This window comes from Lupinus angustifolius, chromosome LG06 (assembly GCF_001865875.1).
Source record: "Lupinus angustifolius cultivar Tanjil chromosome LG06, LupAngTanjil_v1.0, whole genome shotgun sequence".
NCBI lineage: Eukaryota > Viridiplantae > Streptophyta > Magnoliopsida > Fabales > Fabaceae > Lupinus > Lupinus angustifolius.
The window spans coordinates 21724505-21744745 of record NC_032014.1 but is presented as its reverse complement, the minus strand read 5'-3'; the positions used below and the strand labels follow the sequence as shown (position 1 = coordinate 21744745).

At 32.8% G+C, this 20241-nt stretch overlaps 2 protein-coding genes across 2 annotated transcripts; both read left to right on the top strand.

The window, feature by feature from the left end:
• Positions 3571–10780, top strand: LOC109350176 (oligopeptide transporter 7-like). Its single transcript, XM_019591343.1, has 6 exons — positions 3571–3887; positions 4110–4701; positions 7914–8483; positions 8712–8970; positions 9344–9526; positions 9823–10780. The coding sequence occupies exons 1-6, from the start codon at positions 3851–3853 to the stop codon at positions 10435–10437; spliced, it is 2256 nt and encodes a 751-aa protein (XP_019446888.1). The 5' UTR covers positions 3571–3850; the 3' UTR covers positions 10438–10780.
• Positions 11921–20062, top strand: LOC109350174 (calmodulin-lysine N-methyltransferase). The gene is made up of 7 exons (XM_019591341.1): positions 11921–12080; positions 12191–12356; positions 13310–13389; positions 16747–16807; positions 16972–17087; positions 18925–19057; positions 19698–20062. The coding sequence occupies exons 1-7, from the start codon at positions 11990–11992 to the stop codon at positions 19981–19983; spliced, it is 933 nt and encodes a 310-aa protein (XP_019446886.1). The 5' UTR covers positions 11921–11989; the 3' UTR covers positions 19984–20062.

The window sequence follows — 20241 nt, the reverse complement described above, 5'->3', positions numbered from 1 at the left end:
TGTGCTAATACATCATCGATCCCCAATCGACTTTTGAGTTCACAAATCAGGTTTAAAGACAATATTTTTCAATTTGAGCTTAAAAGAGAGTTTTTTAAGTTTTAACTACAAAAAACATAGTGACAACTCCGAATATTTTTGGAGATCTAAAAATCGAGTTTCACATCTTTCTAAGTTGCAAAGCCAATATTCCAATGGAAATCAGGCCACAACAGCTAACAACTCAATTAGGGACTTCCCTAGGATAGTTAGGCCTAAAACCGCAATGGCATGGATTTAAGTATATTTAAAAAAACTATTTGCTTTGCCTTTGTAATTTAACTTATTATAAGTGTTCATACTCATGCATCATCCTTTTTTATTGCTTTTGGAGGTGAGTATTTATTTGAATAGAGGTTTGCATGCTTTCCCATATACTAACATTGTACACTTGAGCTCACACATACATATGCCCCGAACCCTAGTTTTAGCAATTTGGAATTGAGATGGAAAGGACATATGTTTTTCAGTGCTTAGCAATATATCTGGTATTAGCAGGATGGACCATCTGAACTGTTCTCAGTATCGTGTTAGCGGCTTGAGGGACTAGACTCTTCTCTTAGACCATCCCATGCTTCATCCAATAAATCATACTCTCTGATCCCGTGTCTTTATGTTGTATTTGCCATTTCTCATTGTATATTCCTCATATTCTTTAGCATTTTTTAATAAACTAAATCAGCCTCAAGCAATTTCCCATGACTATGTAGTCTTGATTTCATTTTTGTACCAATGGATATGTAGGAGCATGATAAACCATTGTCAAATGCAATAATAAGAAAACATTATTTTGTTTTAAATATTAAGAATGGTTGTGATTATATTTTTCTTTCTTTCTTTTCCATTCGAGTTGAGAAGTGATCTTGACCTTTATGATATATTTTCCATTTCTCAAGGCGAGGAAGATGGTCATAATATTGTTTCTCCTATTCTTTAACATTTTTTTAGTAGTTTTTCTATCTCAGAACTATCTTGTCTTGGTTTTCCTATTGCACTCAATGATACGTAGAAGCAAGATAAATTTTTGGCAGACGTGATAATAAAAAAACATTCCTTTGTTTTAAATAAACAAGAAGAATAATTGACACATTTAAGGATATAAATCTTCGTAATTACCAAAGGTACTGTCTCAATACATTCCATGCTCTATAATTGACTTCTGAACTTTCGATATCAAATTTGTAGATCAATCAAACTCTTCGATAATGAGCATTCAAAGTGTTTTATATGTTTTGTTTGCAAAACAAAATGATGACTCCATCAATTTTAATGAAAATGATCATTTCCTATTGGTCGCACCAAAAAACCTAGTAGGGAAAACCTCCTAAAACTTTTAGGTTATGAAATTATGAATAATTATATTTTGTATAGTGGTGTCTAAATTTTTATTCATATGAGATCGAATGTGAATGATCATGTGCTCACCCATTTAGTGATGGTAAAATTACTTGAGACTAGTCAAACAAACTATATTTTCTAAATCATAGTTGTGTTAGAGTTTAGTAATTTGTAAAGAGTATAAAATGTATACATTGACATAGTAAAAATTTATACACATACACTTCATCATTCACCATTCATTTGGATTACATTTTTTGAAAAGTCGACAATAATTAAAAATTAATAGTAATAATGTAATGACAATATATAAAATTTATACACTATAAATGATAAGACTTGTAATGTAGAAATGGAAATAAACCATTTAGGATGTGAGAAGCTACAAGTTAAGAAATGGAAATGGCATACAAGAAAGTGTTTTGGTTCATAATGCTTCCTCCACCAACTCATTGTATATTTTGGTTCATAAATACTAATGCATTATACACTAAAGTGACTTAGGCATTTTTCAAACTATTTCTCTTCTAAACTTTTGAAATATGTATGGATTATATTTTGGAGGTATTTCTAAAGGAATGTAATATTTATATATAATTAATATATCATTCATCATTTATTGATATTATTTTTTTTAAAAGTCAATGACGATTAAAAATGAATGATAAACGATAAATTGACAGTGTATAAAAATTTTATAGTGCAATATATACATTTTTTTCTTTTTATAAAGTCTAGAAGTCACACTTTCAATGAACATTTTTCACTCGCTCAGTTTTTAATATTATTTTTATCAAGAAGGATCCCTTTTAGAGACAACTGCATGTTTTTCATTTGTTTTTAATTGTAAAAGTGTAATTTCATTATAATTAAATGAATAAATATGCCATTAAAAATTGTAATTAAATGGATCATAATTTGACATGTCACTAAATTGTGCTCACTCCACCAAATCATTAAGAGTAAACCCCTTGAGTTTTAGCAAAATTACACACACCACCCTCACTTTTCTACACCTACACAGACCCCCTAATTTTTTATACTTTCATTGCACTGACCACCCCTGCATGAGAAATAAGTGTAATTTTTTAAACAAAAAAAATGTGATAAATGCAATTAAGTTAAACAAAACATGATATATTGTGGAGACAAGTCCAAATAATATATGAGTCGATACCTCTTTATTATTTTTTGTTCGTTACGCTATAGTATAAGAGCAATTTAAACAATATCTCTTTAGAGTTATTGATGCATTTTATAACCAAAAATAATAAAGATACATTCATTTGAATATTATTTGGATTTTTCCTCACAATATACCATGATTTGTTTAACTTAATTGCATTTATCACATTTTTTTAAATATTACACTTATTTATCATGCGGAGGTGGTCAGTGTAATAAAATTATAAAAAACTATGGGAGGTTTGTGTAGGTGTAGAAAAGTGAGGGATAGTTTATGTAATTTCACTAAAACTAAGGGAGTGTTAGTGTGATTAACTCAATCATTAAATATGAGATTGGAGAGAAAGAAAAAAGACAATCGAGAGAGAGAAAGAGAGAAAAAACCTACGAAACCCACAATATACTGATATGACAAACTATGATTAAATTATAGTGGTACAATGGTTAAACAAGTGGTTCATTAATTAAAACGCATGTCGGTTTAACCAGACATACCTGCTTATATTTATATATATATAATTCTATAACAAAAAAAATTCAAATAGGTAATACTCAAATTTATAATTCATATTCATAATCTACTCAAAATTCACATATAAACAGAAAACTTGAAGTATTTAACAAATTCAAAGTCTAAATTACAAAACATATATCAATCCAAAAGTATTAACATTTAATATCAATGAGTCAAAATTGTCTTATACCGAGATTATATTTTTGCACCAAATCCTATCTTCAGAGATTACACAAATGTCATTGAGGTTACATACGAATGTTAGGAACCAAAAGGCATAATCTAAGTATGCATTGGAAACATGTGCCTTGAAGTGTCAAATAAGGGTTGAAAAGATGAGTCACATTGTAATGGATTTATAAGTTTTTAAGTTAAAAAAAAAAAATATCTGTATAAACCAGTCGATTTAGTCAAACACTAACCGGTTCACTGGTTTTAACTGGTTTTGATACTTAGTCGGTTAAACATTTTTAACGTATCAATCAGGGGTCTAATTCACCGGTTTTTTTCGGTCGAACAAAAATACCGTTTTTACATCATTGATGAGTCGTCTTCATGTAAGTTTGTTCATCCATAGCTAATAAATCCTTAGAATATCATCTACTATATTCCGTGGGCCAAATTACTTCACTTACACCAAATGATAAAAAATATCAACAAGTCACGTGCTCAATTGTAATGAACAATTGAACATGATGTTTTGTTTATTCCATCCATCTCACACAAAAAAGGTCAGTTTTGAACTACTATACCATTCCCATGATTGCATAGAAAATGGCCACCAGTTATCACCAAATCAATGCACCCCTAAGTATGCACCTTCACAACCTCTCTACTTTTCTCGGATATTTAGATTCATTTACGAGTTGAGTTTAAGAAGAAAAAGAATGAAGAACCTTCAAAAATTATATACCTGAGATAATTTTGAAGTCTTCTTTTTCTTTACTGGTAACTCGACTCAGAAACAGTTCCACCAACTTAAAACCTGCTCTCTCTCTCTTTTTGTTGTTGAATTTCTCTGTTTCATTTTCAGTTCAGAACGGTGAAGCTTCTGATTCTTACCGAACATCCCCGGAGCTGGAAAACTCACCAGAAAACGAAGATTCTCCGATTGAACAGGTGGCGCTGACGGTTCCGGTCACCGACGATCCTTCCTTACCTGTCTTCACTTTCCGAACATGGATATTAGGAACCCTAGCTTGCGTTCTTCTCTCGTTCCTCAACCAATTCTTCTGGTACCGCCGAGAACCGTTGTCGATGACGTCGATCTCGGCGCAGATCGCGGTGATGCCGCTTGGTCACTTGATGGCGTCGACGGTGACGAAGAGAGTGTTCTTGAAAGGGACAAAGTGGGAATTCACGTTGAATCCAGGGAATTTCAACGTTAAGGAACATGTTCTGATCACGATCTTCGCTAATTCAGGAGCTGCGAGTGTTTACGCTATTCACTTCGTAAGCATTGTTAAAGTTTTTTACCGTAGAGAATTGTCAATAATTGTGGCGTTTTTCGTGGTTATAACGACGCATTTATTGGGATTCTGTTGGGCTGGAATTTTGCGACGGTATTTGGTGGAGCCCGCCCCAATGTGGTGGCCGCAAAATCTCGTCCAGGTCTCCCTTTTCAGGTAAGCATAACATTCCCATAAATATTGCTCGTAGGAGTTGAACTCTCAACCTTAAAATCTACTAAAGTCTTAAATCAATACCTTATCGTTCCCATGTTAGGATTGAGTCTAATAAAATTAGAGGAAGTCCTTTTTTGGTTGAATTTTTTATAATTGAAGTTGGTTAGACATCAAATTCATTCGTACTGTTTTATTCGTATGTGATAGTTTTTTAATCTTTTGAAATTTGACTTTACAGAGATGAAAGCAATATTTAATATAAATTTTGGAAACTGCTTTCCTTAACTTGAATAAAAATATATATTTAACATTCATTCGTATGCTTTAACCTTTACATGTACTTTAGGGGCATTTTATCTTCATCTCTCGTAATCATAATATTATTTGTCTATTGTACGGAGAGAACGAAACGTTTTCTCATACCAAAATATAAATATCCTTTATATCTATTAAAATCATAATATACATTTTATTTAATTTTTTCTTATAGAAAAAATTCTAAAAAACTAAAAATATATAACACATATTATAAATTTATTGACTTTAAGAGATAGTTTATCTTCATATATGAAGATTTATTCGTCTGTTTTTTAATACCTACTTTTTGGATAAAATATTTCTATAAGACATAATTTAGTCTAAGACATTAATTAACTAATAAAGAATATTCTTTAATTCAAACGGAAATAATTACTAGCAAAGTGCATTTTGAGTCGGGTGATATGAATCAAGAATAAAGTGTCTTTCAATACTAGAATATAAGTTATATTTTTCGGCTACTAAAATTATGACATTTATCTTATTTAATCATTTTATAAAATAATTTTAAAAACTAGAAAAAGTATACATATCATAATTTTATATTTTGATATGAATAATAGATATGATCGCTCATGCATTTGAATTTGAATCTTGTCCATATAATGATAATATTATTGCTAGATATATATAGTCTATTTATTTATTTATTTATTTATATATATATATATATTTATATTTGTAAGCATTCATCGAGCCTTAATGTTTTTTATGATCCTAATGATCTTAGAGGACTCAACTAAACTATGAATGTTAAAGAAAATACTCAAAATAGTAGTCTCAACACAAATAGATGCTGAGAAAAATGCTTCAAAACTTGAATCTTCATTAATATCTTTAAATTTTAAATATATTCCTTTTATTTGAATTTTAAATTGTAAATATTTTTTAGTTATTTCTACATAATTACACATCACACTGGTGTTAATTAAGTTAATTAATAAGATCCTTCTTTAATATGTTTTAAACTAGTTTTTATAAATAAATGCAAATCTAATTTCTTACATTTGACATATAGAGTGAATTTATCAAAGAAGCTCTGTAATCTTCTGAAATGTATTTTTATACCTGTGATTAAGTTGTTTTAAAAAAAATGAATTTGTAGGAATTTTTACCACCACTCTTTCCAACTGTTGTAGAAAAACACTAATTTTTTTCTTCTTCTTTTGCTTGATAAAAACCATATTCAAATTTCCTTTATTATAATCATTCATATATATTTCAGTTAAAATGGCATAAATAAATTTTGAAACAAATTTCCCTTAAAAAATGCTATTTGAAACGTGGACTACTTTTGGAAGATTGATTTTAGTTCTTTTTGTAATATCTATTTTTAATATCAAATCATATTGATTAAGTTTGTCACCAATATACTCAATTTACACAAGTATATTATACAATATCCAACTTTTTAAGAAATTTGAGGAGTATCTAATTATATACTAGTGCCAGGTGACATGTTTTCAAATTAATTTCTTTCTTATAAGAAAATTAGATAGATAGTTTTGTTTGAAATGCAAAGTTATATATGAAGAGAGTTTGATAACGCAATATAGAGTTTTGATTATATATAAAGGTTAAGAGTATGCAAGAGAGAAAAGTTTAAGAATCAAGTGGTTGAAATTGAAGGATGAGAAACAAAAAAGCTTCCAATAAATGGTTTAGGAGGAAGGGTTTTGTGATCACAATATAGTGCCGAGAATACAAGGACAAGATGACCATAGGAATTAGGAAGATATCAAATGAGATACCTGATGAATCTACGGTCTTTGAATTAAAGGGTGAAGAATGATAGTAGTGAGAAAAAAGTATTGAAGACAAAGATAAGATAAAAAAGAATGCTAGAAAGCATGATCTTTTGTAAAAATATTGAAGGTTGAAAAAAATACAAACCAACTAAGAAAATACCAAGAAAGAAGTGAACAAAGCTATTGATACTTTGATAGTGCTCATCATGTGTTACACAAATTGGAAGATGGTAAGGGAGGAGAAAGAAACATCTTTAAGCTTGAAAAGGTTAGGAAAAGAAAAACAAAATATTTGAATCAAATGAAATAATGAAATGCATTAAAGTTGAAGAGGAAACTTCAAGTTTTCAAAACATTATATCTCTAATTGTTTACTAATTTGATATTATTACAAATTTAAAATTTTCTCATAGGTTGTTCTAATGTTCATTCTTCTAAGATTAGTTTTTTAAGGAACTATAAGTATTAACTTGCTTCATGAAAAATAAATTAGTAATCTTATTTGGTTAGAGTTAATTTTAAAAGTAAAAGAAAACTAATTTGTAAGTTATGCTTTAATAAGTCAATTAGTATATTTGATGACTTATAAGTTGATTTTTCAGGAAATTTCATTTTTTAGTTAATTCACTATTTTTATCAAACACTTCTAATTCAATTCACTCATAAGCTTTCAACTAGTAGTTTTTCAAATTTCAGCAAGATTTTCGATTAGTTGTGTTCAACAAAGTTGTGGTATTCCATAATAGTTGCAGTCATGTTTATGGGATGAACTGAGATAGATCTATAGCTCAATCTCAACTCAGCATTTTCATAAGGTCATTTACCCATACTTGGTTGAACCGAACACAATCCAGCAGGGATCCTCTACTGGAGAGGGGCAATCCCCATTTTACTTTTAGTTTTAAGGACAAAAATATCAATACAAATGTAAATAAAATGATATAATTGTCATTACATCTTATTTTTTTGTTTTGTTTTTTACATCACTTCCCTTTCCAATACTGACACTCAACACAATCATGATGATCAACTTGATATGCTAGCATGATGTATATCTTTTGAGAATTGTATTTTTTACTATCTTTAATTTGTTGCCAATTCCTCATCCATTTTTTCTTAATTATTACACAAAATAATGGATTTCAGGGCACTGCATGAGAAAGAGGAGAGGTCAAAGGGTGGGTTAACTCGGAATCAGTTCTTCCTCATAGCATTCATTTGCAGTTTTGCTTATTATGTCTTTCCAGGCTACTTATTCCCAATGTTAACATCACTTTCTTGGATCTGTTGGATGTTTCCAACCTCTGTTATAGCACAACAATTAGGTTCAGGATTGCATGGTCTTGGAGTTGGGGTTGTTGGTTTGGACTGGTCCAGTGTATGTGCTTATCTTGGTAGCCCTTTGGCCAGTCCTTGGTTTGCTACAGTTAATGTTGCTATTGGTTTTGCCATTTTCATATATGTTATTACACCCATTGCTTATTGGTTTAATATTTACAAGGCAAAAAGATTTCCTATATTTTCTGATGATTTGTTCATGTCCAATGGCCACAAATACAACATCTCTGATATTATAGACTCAAACTTTCACCTTGACCTAGAGGCTTATGAGCGTGAGGGCCCTCTTTATCTTAGCATAAACTTTGCTATGGCATATGGCTTCGGTTTCGCATGCCTTACTGCAACCATTGTTCATGTATTGCTCTTCCATGGAAGGTACAAGTTTCATAGTTTTTTTGTGCATTGAAATGAGGGCGAGCCTCAGCGGTCGGCGCAATGAAAATGTTGCTGCTGCTTAGTGATAAAGATGTCACAGGTTCAAATTCTGAAAACAGCCTATCCACTTGTAGGATAAGGCTGCATGCATCTACCCTCCGCAGAGTATGTGACTTTTGTAACTATAGTCTTATTGCAGTAGTTGAAATAAGTGTTTGAACCTTTCAGTGAAATATTACAGCTAAGCAAGTCTGCTTTCCAAACAAGGAAAATGGATATACACACAAAGCTCATGAGAAAATATTATAAGCATGTTCCTGATTGGTGGTTTATTTGCATTCTTTTGTTCAACATCATTGCAATAATGTTTATATGTGAGTATTATAATGATACACTTCAACTACCATGGTGGGGAGTGTTGTTAGCATGTGGTGTTGCCATATCATTCACTCTTCCTATTGGAGTTATCAGAGCTACAACTAATCAGGTACTTATCTATAGTACAAAATACACATTGTTGTAGTGGAAATTTATCATGATAACTTCATATGTTAATAACATTTTCTGGGGCACAACATTGCACCAGTGCAACTAGTAGTTTCTTGTTTTGGGTTGTTGGTTCTACCAAAGAAATATACTAAAATTGCTTACAGGGTTTCATTAACTAACACACAAGAAGTTCCACTATCATTTCACTAGACATGTGTAAACTTAAATGTTGAATTTGAAAAGCTTCAAACAGAAGCATAAGATCTTCATTTCCTGTTCCAACTTTATATGATTGAGAATAGTTTGACATTGTTCTTGTATTATTAAAAGAGTTAAATTAACTATTTTATTTGACTTTTGTTCTTGAAAAGGCACCAGCTTTGAATGTGTTGACAGAGTACATAATTGGATACATATACCCAGGATATCCTATTGCTACAATCTTATTTAAAGTTTATGGGAATGGAAGCTTAAAACAAGGGGTATTCTTTTTGCAAGACTTTAAGCTTGGCCATTACATGAAAATTCCTCCTAGAGCAATGTTCATAGCTCAGGTTTGCACACTCATTATTCCTCATCATAAATAAAAGTGAAGAAAGAGAGATGAAAATGAGTTTTTATGATACCTAATGATACTTGCATCAATTTACACTCATTATATTATATTATGCAATGAAAGACATTGGATAACACCTTATTTCCAACCATAACTTTTCTATAAAACTTTCACATTATACACATACCTCAGTTTTTGTTTGCATCTTTTCTTCATTTTGTTTAATATTTCATTTGATCTTCTAAATTGTCTAGTATGTAATCATTATTTCCTAACTTCCCTTACTCCTTTTAGATACTTGGCACCACTCTATCAGCATTGGTGCATTTAGGAACAGCATGGTGGCTCATGAGCACTATTCCAAACATTTGTGACAGAGAGTTTCTACCAACAGGTAGCCCATGGACTTGTCCTAGTGATCATGTTTTCTATGATTCTTCAGTGATATGGGGTTTGATAGGGCCGCGTAGAATTTTCGGAGATCTCGGACATTACTCAGCCATCAATTGGTGTTTCTTGGCTGGGGCTATTGCACCTTTCTTAGTTTGGCTAGCACATAAGGCTTTTCCAGAAAAACAATGGATTAGACTTATCACTATGCCAATTCTCTTGGCAGCTGTAGCTGAAATGCCACCAGGTACACCAGTTAACTATACTAGTTGGGTTCTTGTTGCATTTGCCTCAGGGTTTGTTGCATTTCGATACTACCGCGGTTGGTGGAGCCGCCATAACTATTTGTTATCCGGAGGACTTGATGCTGGATTAGCCTTCATGGGAGTGTTGCTCTACTTGTGTTTGGGGATGCAGAATATCAACCTAAATTGGTGGGGTAGTGACACAGATGGGTGCCCATTAGCTTCATGTCCAAGTGCTCAAGGGATCATAGTTGAAGGGTGTCCTCTTTACTAAGTCATGTAATCAGGGTCTTAAATTGTGGTTGAGCTCGTGATTGCAATAACAGTTCTGTTTACTGCTATTGTGGTTATTGCCACTATTATGACGTGGATTGCGACCGTTCTGATTGTGGTCACAATTGCGGACACGATTATTGTGATTGCGATTATTGCAACTGTTGCGATGCCGATTGTGATCATTGTATTGTGAATCGTTTTACGATTAATTTCTTTTAATTCGATGTGGTCCAATGCGGCGTGATGTGACCGTATCATTTTGATTTATTCACATTGTAATTGCAATGTGGTTGTGGTGATCAGTACAAATGTACAATCACAATATTGTAGCCACGTCACATAATACGGTCCATAATTTGAATCATTGTGTGTAATTATTTAGTGGTAGTAATATTTTATAGAAAAATGTGAGTATGAATATCTATTCTTCAATTTGTCAAACATTTTTGCTTAAATGAAATTAAAAATGATGTATTGATTATGAATGTTGATGTAAAATTTCATTTCATTTATGAAGATGCTTAGTAATTCCATGAATGTTACATTTACTCTTATAGATTAGCTGATATAAGATAAGAAAAATGCTTATTTGACCTTAAGGATAAGTAACCTTACTGCTTTGTAATTCCTATATTTTAACTTGTGACTATAATTGGATATAAGTTTGTTGTCTCACAAATTATGTCACTGCATGTACCACCAGATATAATTAGTTAGAAAAATGATTAATTATTAATTTTTTAACTTCAAAGTATTTTTCCAACCAATCGTAGGCTGATAATACATGACATAAATTGTGGAATAGTGTTCCCTTTTACTAGTATGTTTTATCCCTTTTCGGCTTATAATTTTTCCCATTTGTTTGTTATTTTCTAAACCGACAAATAGGGATAAAATTAAGAAAAAAAGAAAGAAAAAACAAATAATGAAGAAAAACAACACATGAACTAAAGAAAAAAAGATGGAACATAGTCGCAATTGAGTGGAAATCCTCTCGCATACTGGATATAATTAAGACATGTGATAAATTTCTTTTTTTAACGGTGATAATTATATGTCATTTTTATTAAAAAATAAACAAAAATTCTTCAAAATAATCTTATCATCATATTCAATTAGTGATTTCTCGGGGAGAGGAGTTGAACTCAGGCCCAACGTAAGACATAAGAATACTAATTTATCATTAAGGTCAAATAAACATCACATTCACATATTTTATAAACAATTTAACAAAATAATTTCAAGGATAAATATTCAGAATAAATTGTCTCCGGCGATAATATTTGTGGGAAATAAAAAAAATAACTCTTAATATTAAACAATACTTTTATTAAAATTAAAACTAAGAGTAAATTTATGTGTGTTAATTTGATCTCTAAAAAATTGTAAAATTCAAATTAATGTCTAAAATATATAAATGTAAGTGAAATCAGACATCTTTAGTTTGATTTAAATTTTTAAGGACAAAAATTCAGTCAAAATTGAAAACCAAGAACCACTGATTTTTTGACAACAAAACCAAAATCCCCAAAAAAAAATCAACACCTTGAATGGAAAACCGAAAGAAGGAGAAAGCTTCCTCTTTGAGATGGAAAATCCTTAGTAACGCTCTTCTACGTCACCGTTCTCCTTCAAACCAAGGTTTTTTTTTTCACTTTAACACACTCTTTGTTTTCTTCTTTTTTTTTTTTGCATTTTTGACCCCAAAATGTTTCTATTTTCTTTTTATTAATTGTTTTTTAATTTTGCAGATGAGAATTCTGAAATGGGTATTAAGCAAATTTCAAGAAGGACCACACATGGATTCAACTTGATACCCTCTCATATAGTTGATGATGATGAATGTGATTCAAATAAATGTGATGTGTGTGTTTGTTACACTTTACCCATCCCTTGTACTTTACAACTGTTTTTGAAGTGAGTTTTTATTTTCTGTTCAATGAATTGGAAAATTTGTTCACTATGTTTTGGATTAACTGCAAGGAAATATATCATTTCAGTAATGAATCATATGCATGATTTATTAAAGAATTAGTTTTAAAAAATCGATTCCTGGGAGCTAGACTTGTTGGGACTTGGGAGGGGCAGTCACGTACCCAAAAGGGATTAGTTCCTTACCAAAAAGGTAAGGTATACCCTTAGTAGTACCAAAAAAGAATCAGTTTTATGTGTGAAATGTTTGCCGAAAAGCACTTTTGTTCTAGTTTAAAAAGGGTCTTGGGTACTCATTTGATGTAAATTGTTTCAAAATTGTATCATTTTGGGCTGGAAACTTAGGATTTTTTCCATTTTTCTTCTTAGTCACATCATAAAACTAAATATGAGTCACATAATTAGTCTCTCCTCTTCACATTTTAGTCTGCTTCGGGTTTCAACCTCTCATCCTAAGCCTCTCGCATTCTCTGGTAGTACTAACTTTGGTCATTTGTACCCAATTATATTGGCATACCCATCCTTAGAATTTATAAAAAATGTCTTATTTTATACCTGTATCGGTACCAGGTACCGTTATCATACCTTTATCTGTACAAGATAGCAGTATGTATACAGTATACCTTATTCATGCGATGTACACATACTCTAGTTTTTGAGAAAATGTCGAACCCCATACCGGGTACGTACCCGTGTTGGTGTACATACTGTTAAAACATTGGAACCATTTAAAATTTGGAAAAAAGTTTTCATAAAATAAATTATGTTAAAACAAACATTCTTTAACATCAAATTGATATTTTATCTGTTCTCCTATCACATTGCACTTAGTTCCTATAGAAGTAAATGACAATCGATAATCTCTTTTCATGAAAGCTTCTGGTTGAACATTTATTTGTTTTTGAATGATAATCTATTTGAGTATTTTGCTTGTGCAGACAAAGGGTGGACAACCATGCTGACCTCAGTGATTTTGAGATATGTAACAGATACAACATTGACAACACTGGACTTGTGTGTAAGTTCCTTTTATCATCGTCACAAGTTATTCTTAAATTATTTATGTTCCAAGCTTACCGAGAATGACCATGTTTTCACAAATACTCCTGCCAACTAAGAATATAGTGAATGATTTATATTTTATACTCTTCTATAGTCAGCCTAGAGTAGTAGAACATTTATTAGCACAGTTCAGAATAGTGATATATGAACTACAAGCTCGTCGGTGGTGTTCTAAATATTCTATATTGTAGGGAAGTAGTTCTTTTAAGTTTTAAGACATGAACAATTACATATGATATGCATTCTTTGCCACAAGTTAGTGCATTTGCACCGATTCAAACATATTCTGAAATTGAACCATCTGATTTGACTTGTTCTCAATAGCCTCAAGGTGATCATCTTCATGTTTATTCTTATGATATGCATTCTTAGTTAATATTGAAGGGACACTCCTATTTGGAGCATAACACTTGTATTTTTAAGGAGGTATGTTTCTGTTAAGGATAGTGCAACAGTTGACAATTGTCTTAGTTGTTAGTTAGTTGAAAATCCTAACCAAAGGGGTTAGAAGGAAGGGGAAATAACAAAATATAAGGAATAGAAAGAGTGGTTGAAGTCTAAGTGAGGACTTGTTGCAGAAAGTGAGGAGTAGGACCAGGGCTCTTCAATCCTCGGAGGGAGAGTTCTTTGTAATTCTGATTGTAATCTTTCCCTTAGGGTTAGTTTGGTAGTTGTATTTTGGAGAGGAAGGAAGGGAAAGAGAAGGCTTGGGGTCATGAATTACACTTGTGAGATGACTCCAAAATCCAACTCCCAAGCAAATCCTTAAGATCTTCAATCCCTTTGTTGCTAACCTAGGAATAAGGGATAATACACATATCCCGTTCTCATACTTGATTCGAATCTTTTTGATCCAATTCCTGTTAGCTATCATCTGATTTCCCAAACCAAGGCCTTGTTTCATGGTTCACACAGAATGGAGGTGGTTTAAAATTTATGGAGAGGGGCTTTCAATTTGAAACATTGATGAAGCAATTGGAAGAAGACTAGCAGCGTGCATGAAGGGGCTTTGAAATGCAAGAATCTCATTTTCAGAAGTTAGACATTTTTTGAGAGGTTGTCACAGCATTTACATCCAATGGCGAGGGAATTCAAGTGAACTGATATAGAGGTAGCCGAACAGCATATTGGGCTGAGAGTAGGGAAAGATTAAAGTGGGGAGAAAAACAATGGCTGAAATTAGAGATTTCCCTGTTCTTGAGTTATAACACATCAGGATGGGTCAATAGGATCAAACACTATTTTGAGCTCAATGGGGTGACAAATAAAGAAAATGTGAAAACGTTGATGTGGCTATGTTAGGGTGAGCAGCACTATCATGGTTCCAATGGTGGTACCTTTGCTCATAGAACCCTTGTTGGATAAAATTTTGAGATGTGGTGATTTAGAGGTTCCAGACAGTGATGCATCCATGGTATGAGCCACTTTTGGGTTTGAGACGGATGATGTCATTTGAAGAATATCATGAGCAATTTGAGTTCTATGTTGGACCCTTGTGTCATACATCAATTTCTTTAACACATTGAAGGAGGTGAGAGCTAAATTGGAATTACACCCAGTAACATCTCTGCCTGAGGTAATGGACATCACGGTCAATGTCATCACCTATAAGATGGTGAATTTAAACAACAAAGAGGGTTATCTGTGGCTAATAGAGGTGGACTAGGTTATTGAAGCCACCTTACGTCCAATATAGTTACGTATGGGATGGGATCGAGGACCCTTGAGCTAACCATAGGAAGAAGTTTATGTGGTGGATTCTACCACAAGGAGACCCAGTCACTCATTTGAGATAAAGAAGAAGGGTTTAGGTCCTTTGACATAGAGTGTGAAGAAAAAATCAAGAAGGACCTACGATTTATATGTGATGAGTTGTAGAGCCTAGATTACATGTGTAAGAACACGTACTCCCATGTTATGCTGATGAAGGATTGGTCAGCAGGATGGCTCTTGGAGGATTAAGAGGAGATTGAACATAAAGATTGCAGCTATCTATGTTGTACAATATCATGGGTTAACCTCTTAGGTATCCCTTTATGTTGGGTACCAGTAAGGTAAAATACAACTAGAGGGGGGTAAATAGGTGTAGTGGATCACTAATCCCGCTTTTCCGATTTATACGCAGAATACAAAGTTGCTGTAGTTAATCGATTAATGGGTTAATCGATTAATGACAGTTGATTTAATCGATTAACTATAATCGATTATACTGATTGTTGATTCTTTGAAAGAAAAAAAATTTCTTGCGATGAAAATGGTGATGATTATTGATCTTTACTGTCCTAAATTGATTATTGATTATTCACAGATTAACATCAATTAGCATTAATCACAGAATGCAATTAAACACAGAAAGCAAGTAAAGACAAAATCATAAAAGAGATAAGGAAAGAGAAAGCTGCTCATGGATGTTTATCATGGTTCGTTTGCGGGTCCACTATCAGAAATGTATGTTTGGTTACAAAAACACTTCCAATACACCTAGCAAGAATTTTCTTCTTGAACCCGTTTAGCCTACACGCTCAGTTTGACCACTCTATACGCCTACTAGGATACCACACCGTTCCTGAATCTGGCCCCATCTGAAACTATCGCTCGATTCAAGACTTCCTGCCCCGTGAAGACAACCAATTCTCTATTGTGATGATGCCAACACACCACGAGAATTATCCTTGAATAACAGAAAATTCGCCTAGTTACTTTGCGCACCAAATGTGCAGATAAAGACTTTGAATTTGGCTCTACAACCGTTACCAGAAATCTCACAAACAACCCTAGAGTCCTAAGATGCTTGCCTGGTATTGAGTTTAGGTTAAGTAAACCCAAGATGGAAGTCTCACATAAAGTCTAAAATGAAAATCAAAGTTTAGGTTAGGTAAATTAAATGTGAAGATTATGCAATAATTGAAACATAATCTAAGTTAATAACAAAGTTTACGAGACATTACAAAATAAGTGCATCAAGTAAATAAGTAGTTCAAAAGAAACAACAAAATACAACCAACATCAAAATACAGTCTCAAAAGCAAACGCACACACCGTAGACTCTAGAAAATCCTATCTAGGCTATTCTTGATGTGGTGGTGGTGGTGATGAAAAGCCACGAGTGGTGCTCATAACGAAGCTGAAGCGTTCAAGCTCCTCTGATAACTTTTGTTGCTGCTGTTGGAACTCAGCTGCCATAGGGTCTCTCAAGGACTGAAAATGACCATCAATTCGCGCATGTAGGCGCTGTTCCATAGCATCCATAAACCTTGATCTTGAACTTTTTATTTCACAGTTTGTGATCACAAATACACCATGTCTTCTGCAGGTAATTGGCCGTCAGAAGATGTTCTTGCTCACTATTGCATATCACATTCAGATATGTTCAGGTTTGAATGGTTACAGTTTGTTTCATTCTTGAAGATTATATTAATTTAAGTTAGCTATATTTATTATATCCCTTTGTGTGTATAGCTAGCATTTTTTTCCCTATGTTAATTTTCTGTGATTTTGCTCTGGTATCAATTCTTTTTATGCATCTATGTTCTCTTAGGTCTAAAAAAGTTATTGAGCTTGGTTCTGGTTATGGCTTGGCTGGATTTGTTATTGCAGCTGTTACTGAGGCATCAGAGGTTGTAATTTCAGATGGAAATCCACAAGTAGTAAATTGTATCCTTTTGGTTTAGTTATATCTATGGTAACAGTTCTTAAATTTATGTTTTCAAAAGAGAAAATTTATCGTATTTAATGAATTCAATTTTCAATACATTTTTTTATTAGTATATTTGAAGTGTACTACAATATCTTCTGGGTATGAATTCAAACAAATTTCTTCTCTCTTTTTTTATTTATGGTGAAAATTATGAAACAACTGGATTTAGATCTTATGATCACCATTTTAACTTCTTCATAAAGGTGTCTAATAAATGTAGAATCTAATACGGTAATACCTAAGTTCATATGTTTTTTCGAAACCTTGTTTGGACTCATTAAGTAGTATTCATTCACTGCAATGTGATGTCTGCTATTAACAGGAAGATGAAGTGATTAGTTATAGAAAAAACATGCTGAGGGGCTTTGAACATTTTACTAGAGAATGGAAGTTGACCAATCGGCAATGTTATGAAAATCGGACCAGACTGTTCGATCAAACTGGTTAAACAGTGAATGGGACCATTGGCCTGTTCAGTCATGCCATTTAAACTGATAGCTGTGAACTAATGAACCAGTTCAAGTTTAAAAATATTATGAAGTTACAAGAAAAAGGATGAAGGATAGTACCCAGGTACTATTTCATGTGCTGCTAAGCGCTCAATGATGCTGGAATGTTACTATTTCACGAGTTCAAATGCTTGAAACAATTTCTTCGCTTGCGAGAATAAGGCTGTGTATCTACCCTCCACAAGCCCCACTAGGTGAGAGCCTCGTGCACTTCACAACCTTTTTTTAAAGGTATATATGATAAAACATATATAATTATATAATACATAAAAAGGAAAAGAAAAAAATTTCGTATATAAAGGAAAAGAATCACTTAAAGTTTAGAATTTTAGATACTAGAAAAGCAAAGCTAGTTTGTAATTAGCTGGACAAAGAGGTTTGGAAGTGATTGCAAAACTTTTGGAAAGTTATCTTATACCTGTGCAGTAAAGGATTTATTTGTATTTTAAATGTGCAAGTTTCTTATAAGTTGTGGCTGTTTTCCTTTACATTTTGATTAGGGGGAGAGACTTTTCTGGGACACTCACAAACACATTTTGTTTTTCAGTGCTTGAGCTTACTCTAATATGGATTTTCAGTAATAATGAGAACTTATTATTATAAATGACCTTAAATCCAGAACATGCATAATCTTATGTATGGTTCTGGTATTTGTTGTTATACTATCTTCAGTATGTCTTTTCATTTTTCACTGACTTCAAATTGGGTGTTGGTGTGATTCCCTGGTAATATTTTAACATTTTCATTTATTTTTATGTATGATAGAACATTATGGCATCGTTCAATCCATGTAGCCGACCCCACCTAGTTGGATAAAGACTTGGTTGTTGTTGTTGGACCATCTTAGCCTTATCATGGATCAAGATAAAAGAAAACACGCCCAGTGGGATTGTATTGCATGAAAGGATTTTTCAGTTTTTCTCTCTATTGAGATATGAATGGAGGGGGAAGAATGATGACAGTCTCTCTATTGACATAATTCCTGCTATGCTTTAATTAGTGATGCATAAATGCTTTGATCATGTTCAAATGAGATTACAAGTTTTTGGTTTGATGCTGTGAGTCACTTTGCTAGTTGTGTTTTAAATATCGAGAGTCTAGGAGCCGATAATCTTTCTTCTGTGAATGTAGATTTTCCTTCCCGATTTACATGTTCATCCCAAATAATCACAACTGAAGCTGTTTCTTTTTTCAAAGATCACTTCTGGCAATGATTCTTTTCAGAATATATGGTGGTCATTAAATATTTTCTTCTTGAATGGAATTGCTCTTCCATGACAATCAGATACTCAGCGTAACATTGAAACCAACCGTGGAGCATTTGGGGATACGATTGTGAAGTCCATGATGCTTCACTGGAATCAGGAAGAAGTTTTTAATGATGCAGACACTTTTGATATCATTGTGGCAAGTGATTGGTACGATTTTCTTAAATTCTCAACTATTTTATTCCAGGTTTTTATTCTTCTCTTACAATCCCTTAATGGAATTATAATTTGCAGTTCAAGTGATATAGGTGTAAGCTTGTAACTGCTTACTTACTAAGGAATGTTGTCATTATAGTTTTTCCCCTTTAAATAATGTTGGATAAAGATAAGAGCTAGAGTAAAGTTCATTTGAGACAGTAGTTATGACTCATGAAGGTCCTAATTTCTTAGTTATCTGGTGGAAGCTGTGTTGATTTCTGATAAATAGATTTTTGCATTCATGTAATGGTTGGCAAAAGGGGTTACTTTTCTTAGTTTTCTTTTGTACCTTTGTTAACTTTTTATCAGTTTCAATTTTTTAAGATGGATATGTTCACACACCTTTGAATTTATTCTCTAGTGGACCAAATGCATTTTTATCTTGTATCCAGATTAAAACCTGGATACAGTCTCTTCGCTTCTAGAGGTAAGGTTACGTATATCTACCCTCCCTAGACCCCTTTAAGCGGAAGCCTCGTGCACTGGGCCGCCTTTTTTTTTTACAGATTCACATGCATGCCGCTTGCCTTTTGTTTTGGCCTTTATGCTAATCTTATCTTATATTTACGACATCGATTGGTTATTTTGACAGCACTTTCTTTAAGGATTTCCACAGAGGCCTTGCTGGTATTGTCAAGAAGTTATTATCAAAATCAGGATCTTCTGAGGCTATATTTTTAAGTCCTAAACGAGGCGATTCATTGGACCTGTTCTTGGAGGTGGTTCGAGAAAATGGCTTGCATTTCAGCGTAACAGAGAACTACGACACAGAAGTTTTGAAACGTCATGACGGATTCTTGAATGGTGAAGATAAGGACTCCTGGCCTAGTTATGAAAAAGGTCACTGCTATCCACTCTTAATCAGAATTACCCTTTAAACTTTCTTTCAGATACTTCACCTGAGGTTGTGTCTTGTTAGACAGAGATAAAGTGCAAATCTATTCCTCCAACACAGGATATGTCCTAGCACAGACACTGACCAATTACACACTTTCATTACATGCTATATTGTCTTATTGGGGTCACATCTTAAGCAGACAGCACCATTTTTCGGCATTTCGGCTCCAAAAGTATTGGAGATTATTCAATGCAGTTGTTAAATCCACTTGGTCTTAGCATCCTAGAAAAGCAAAAAA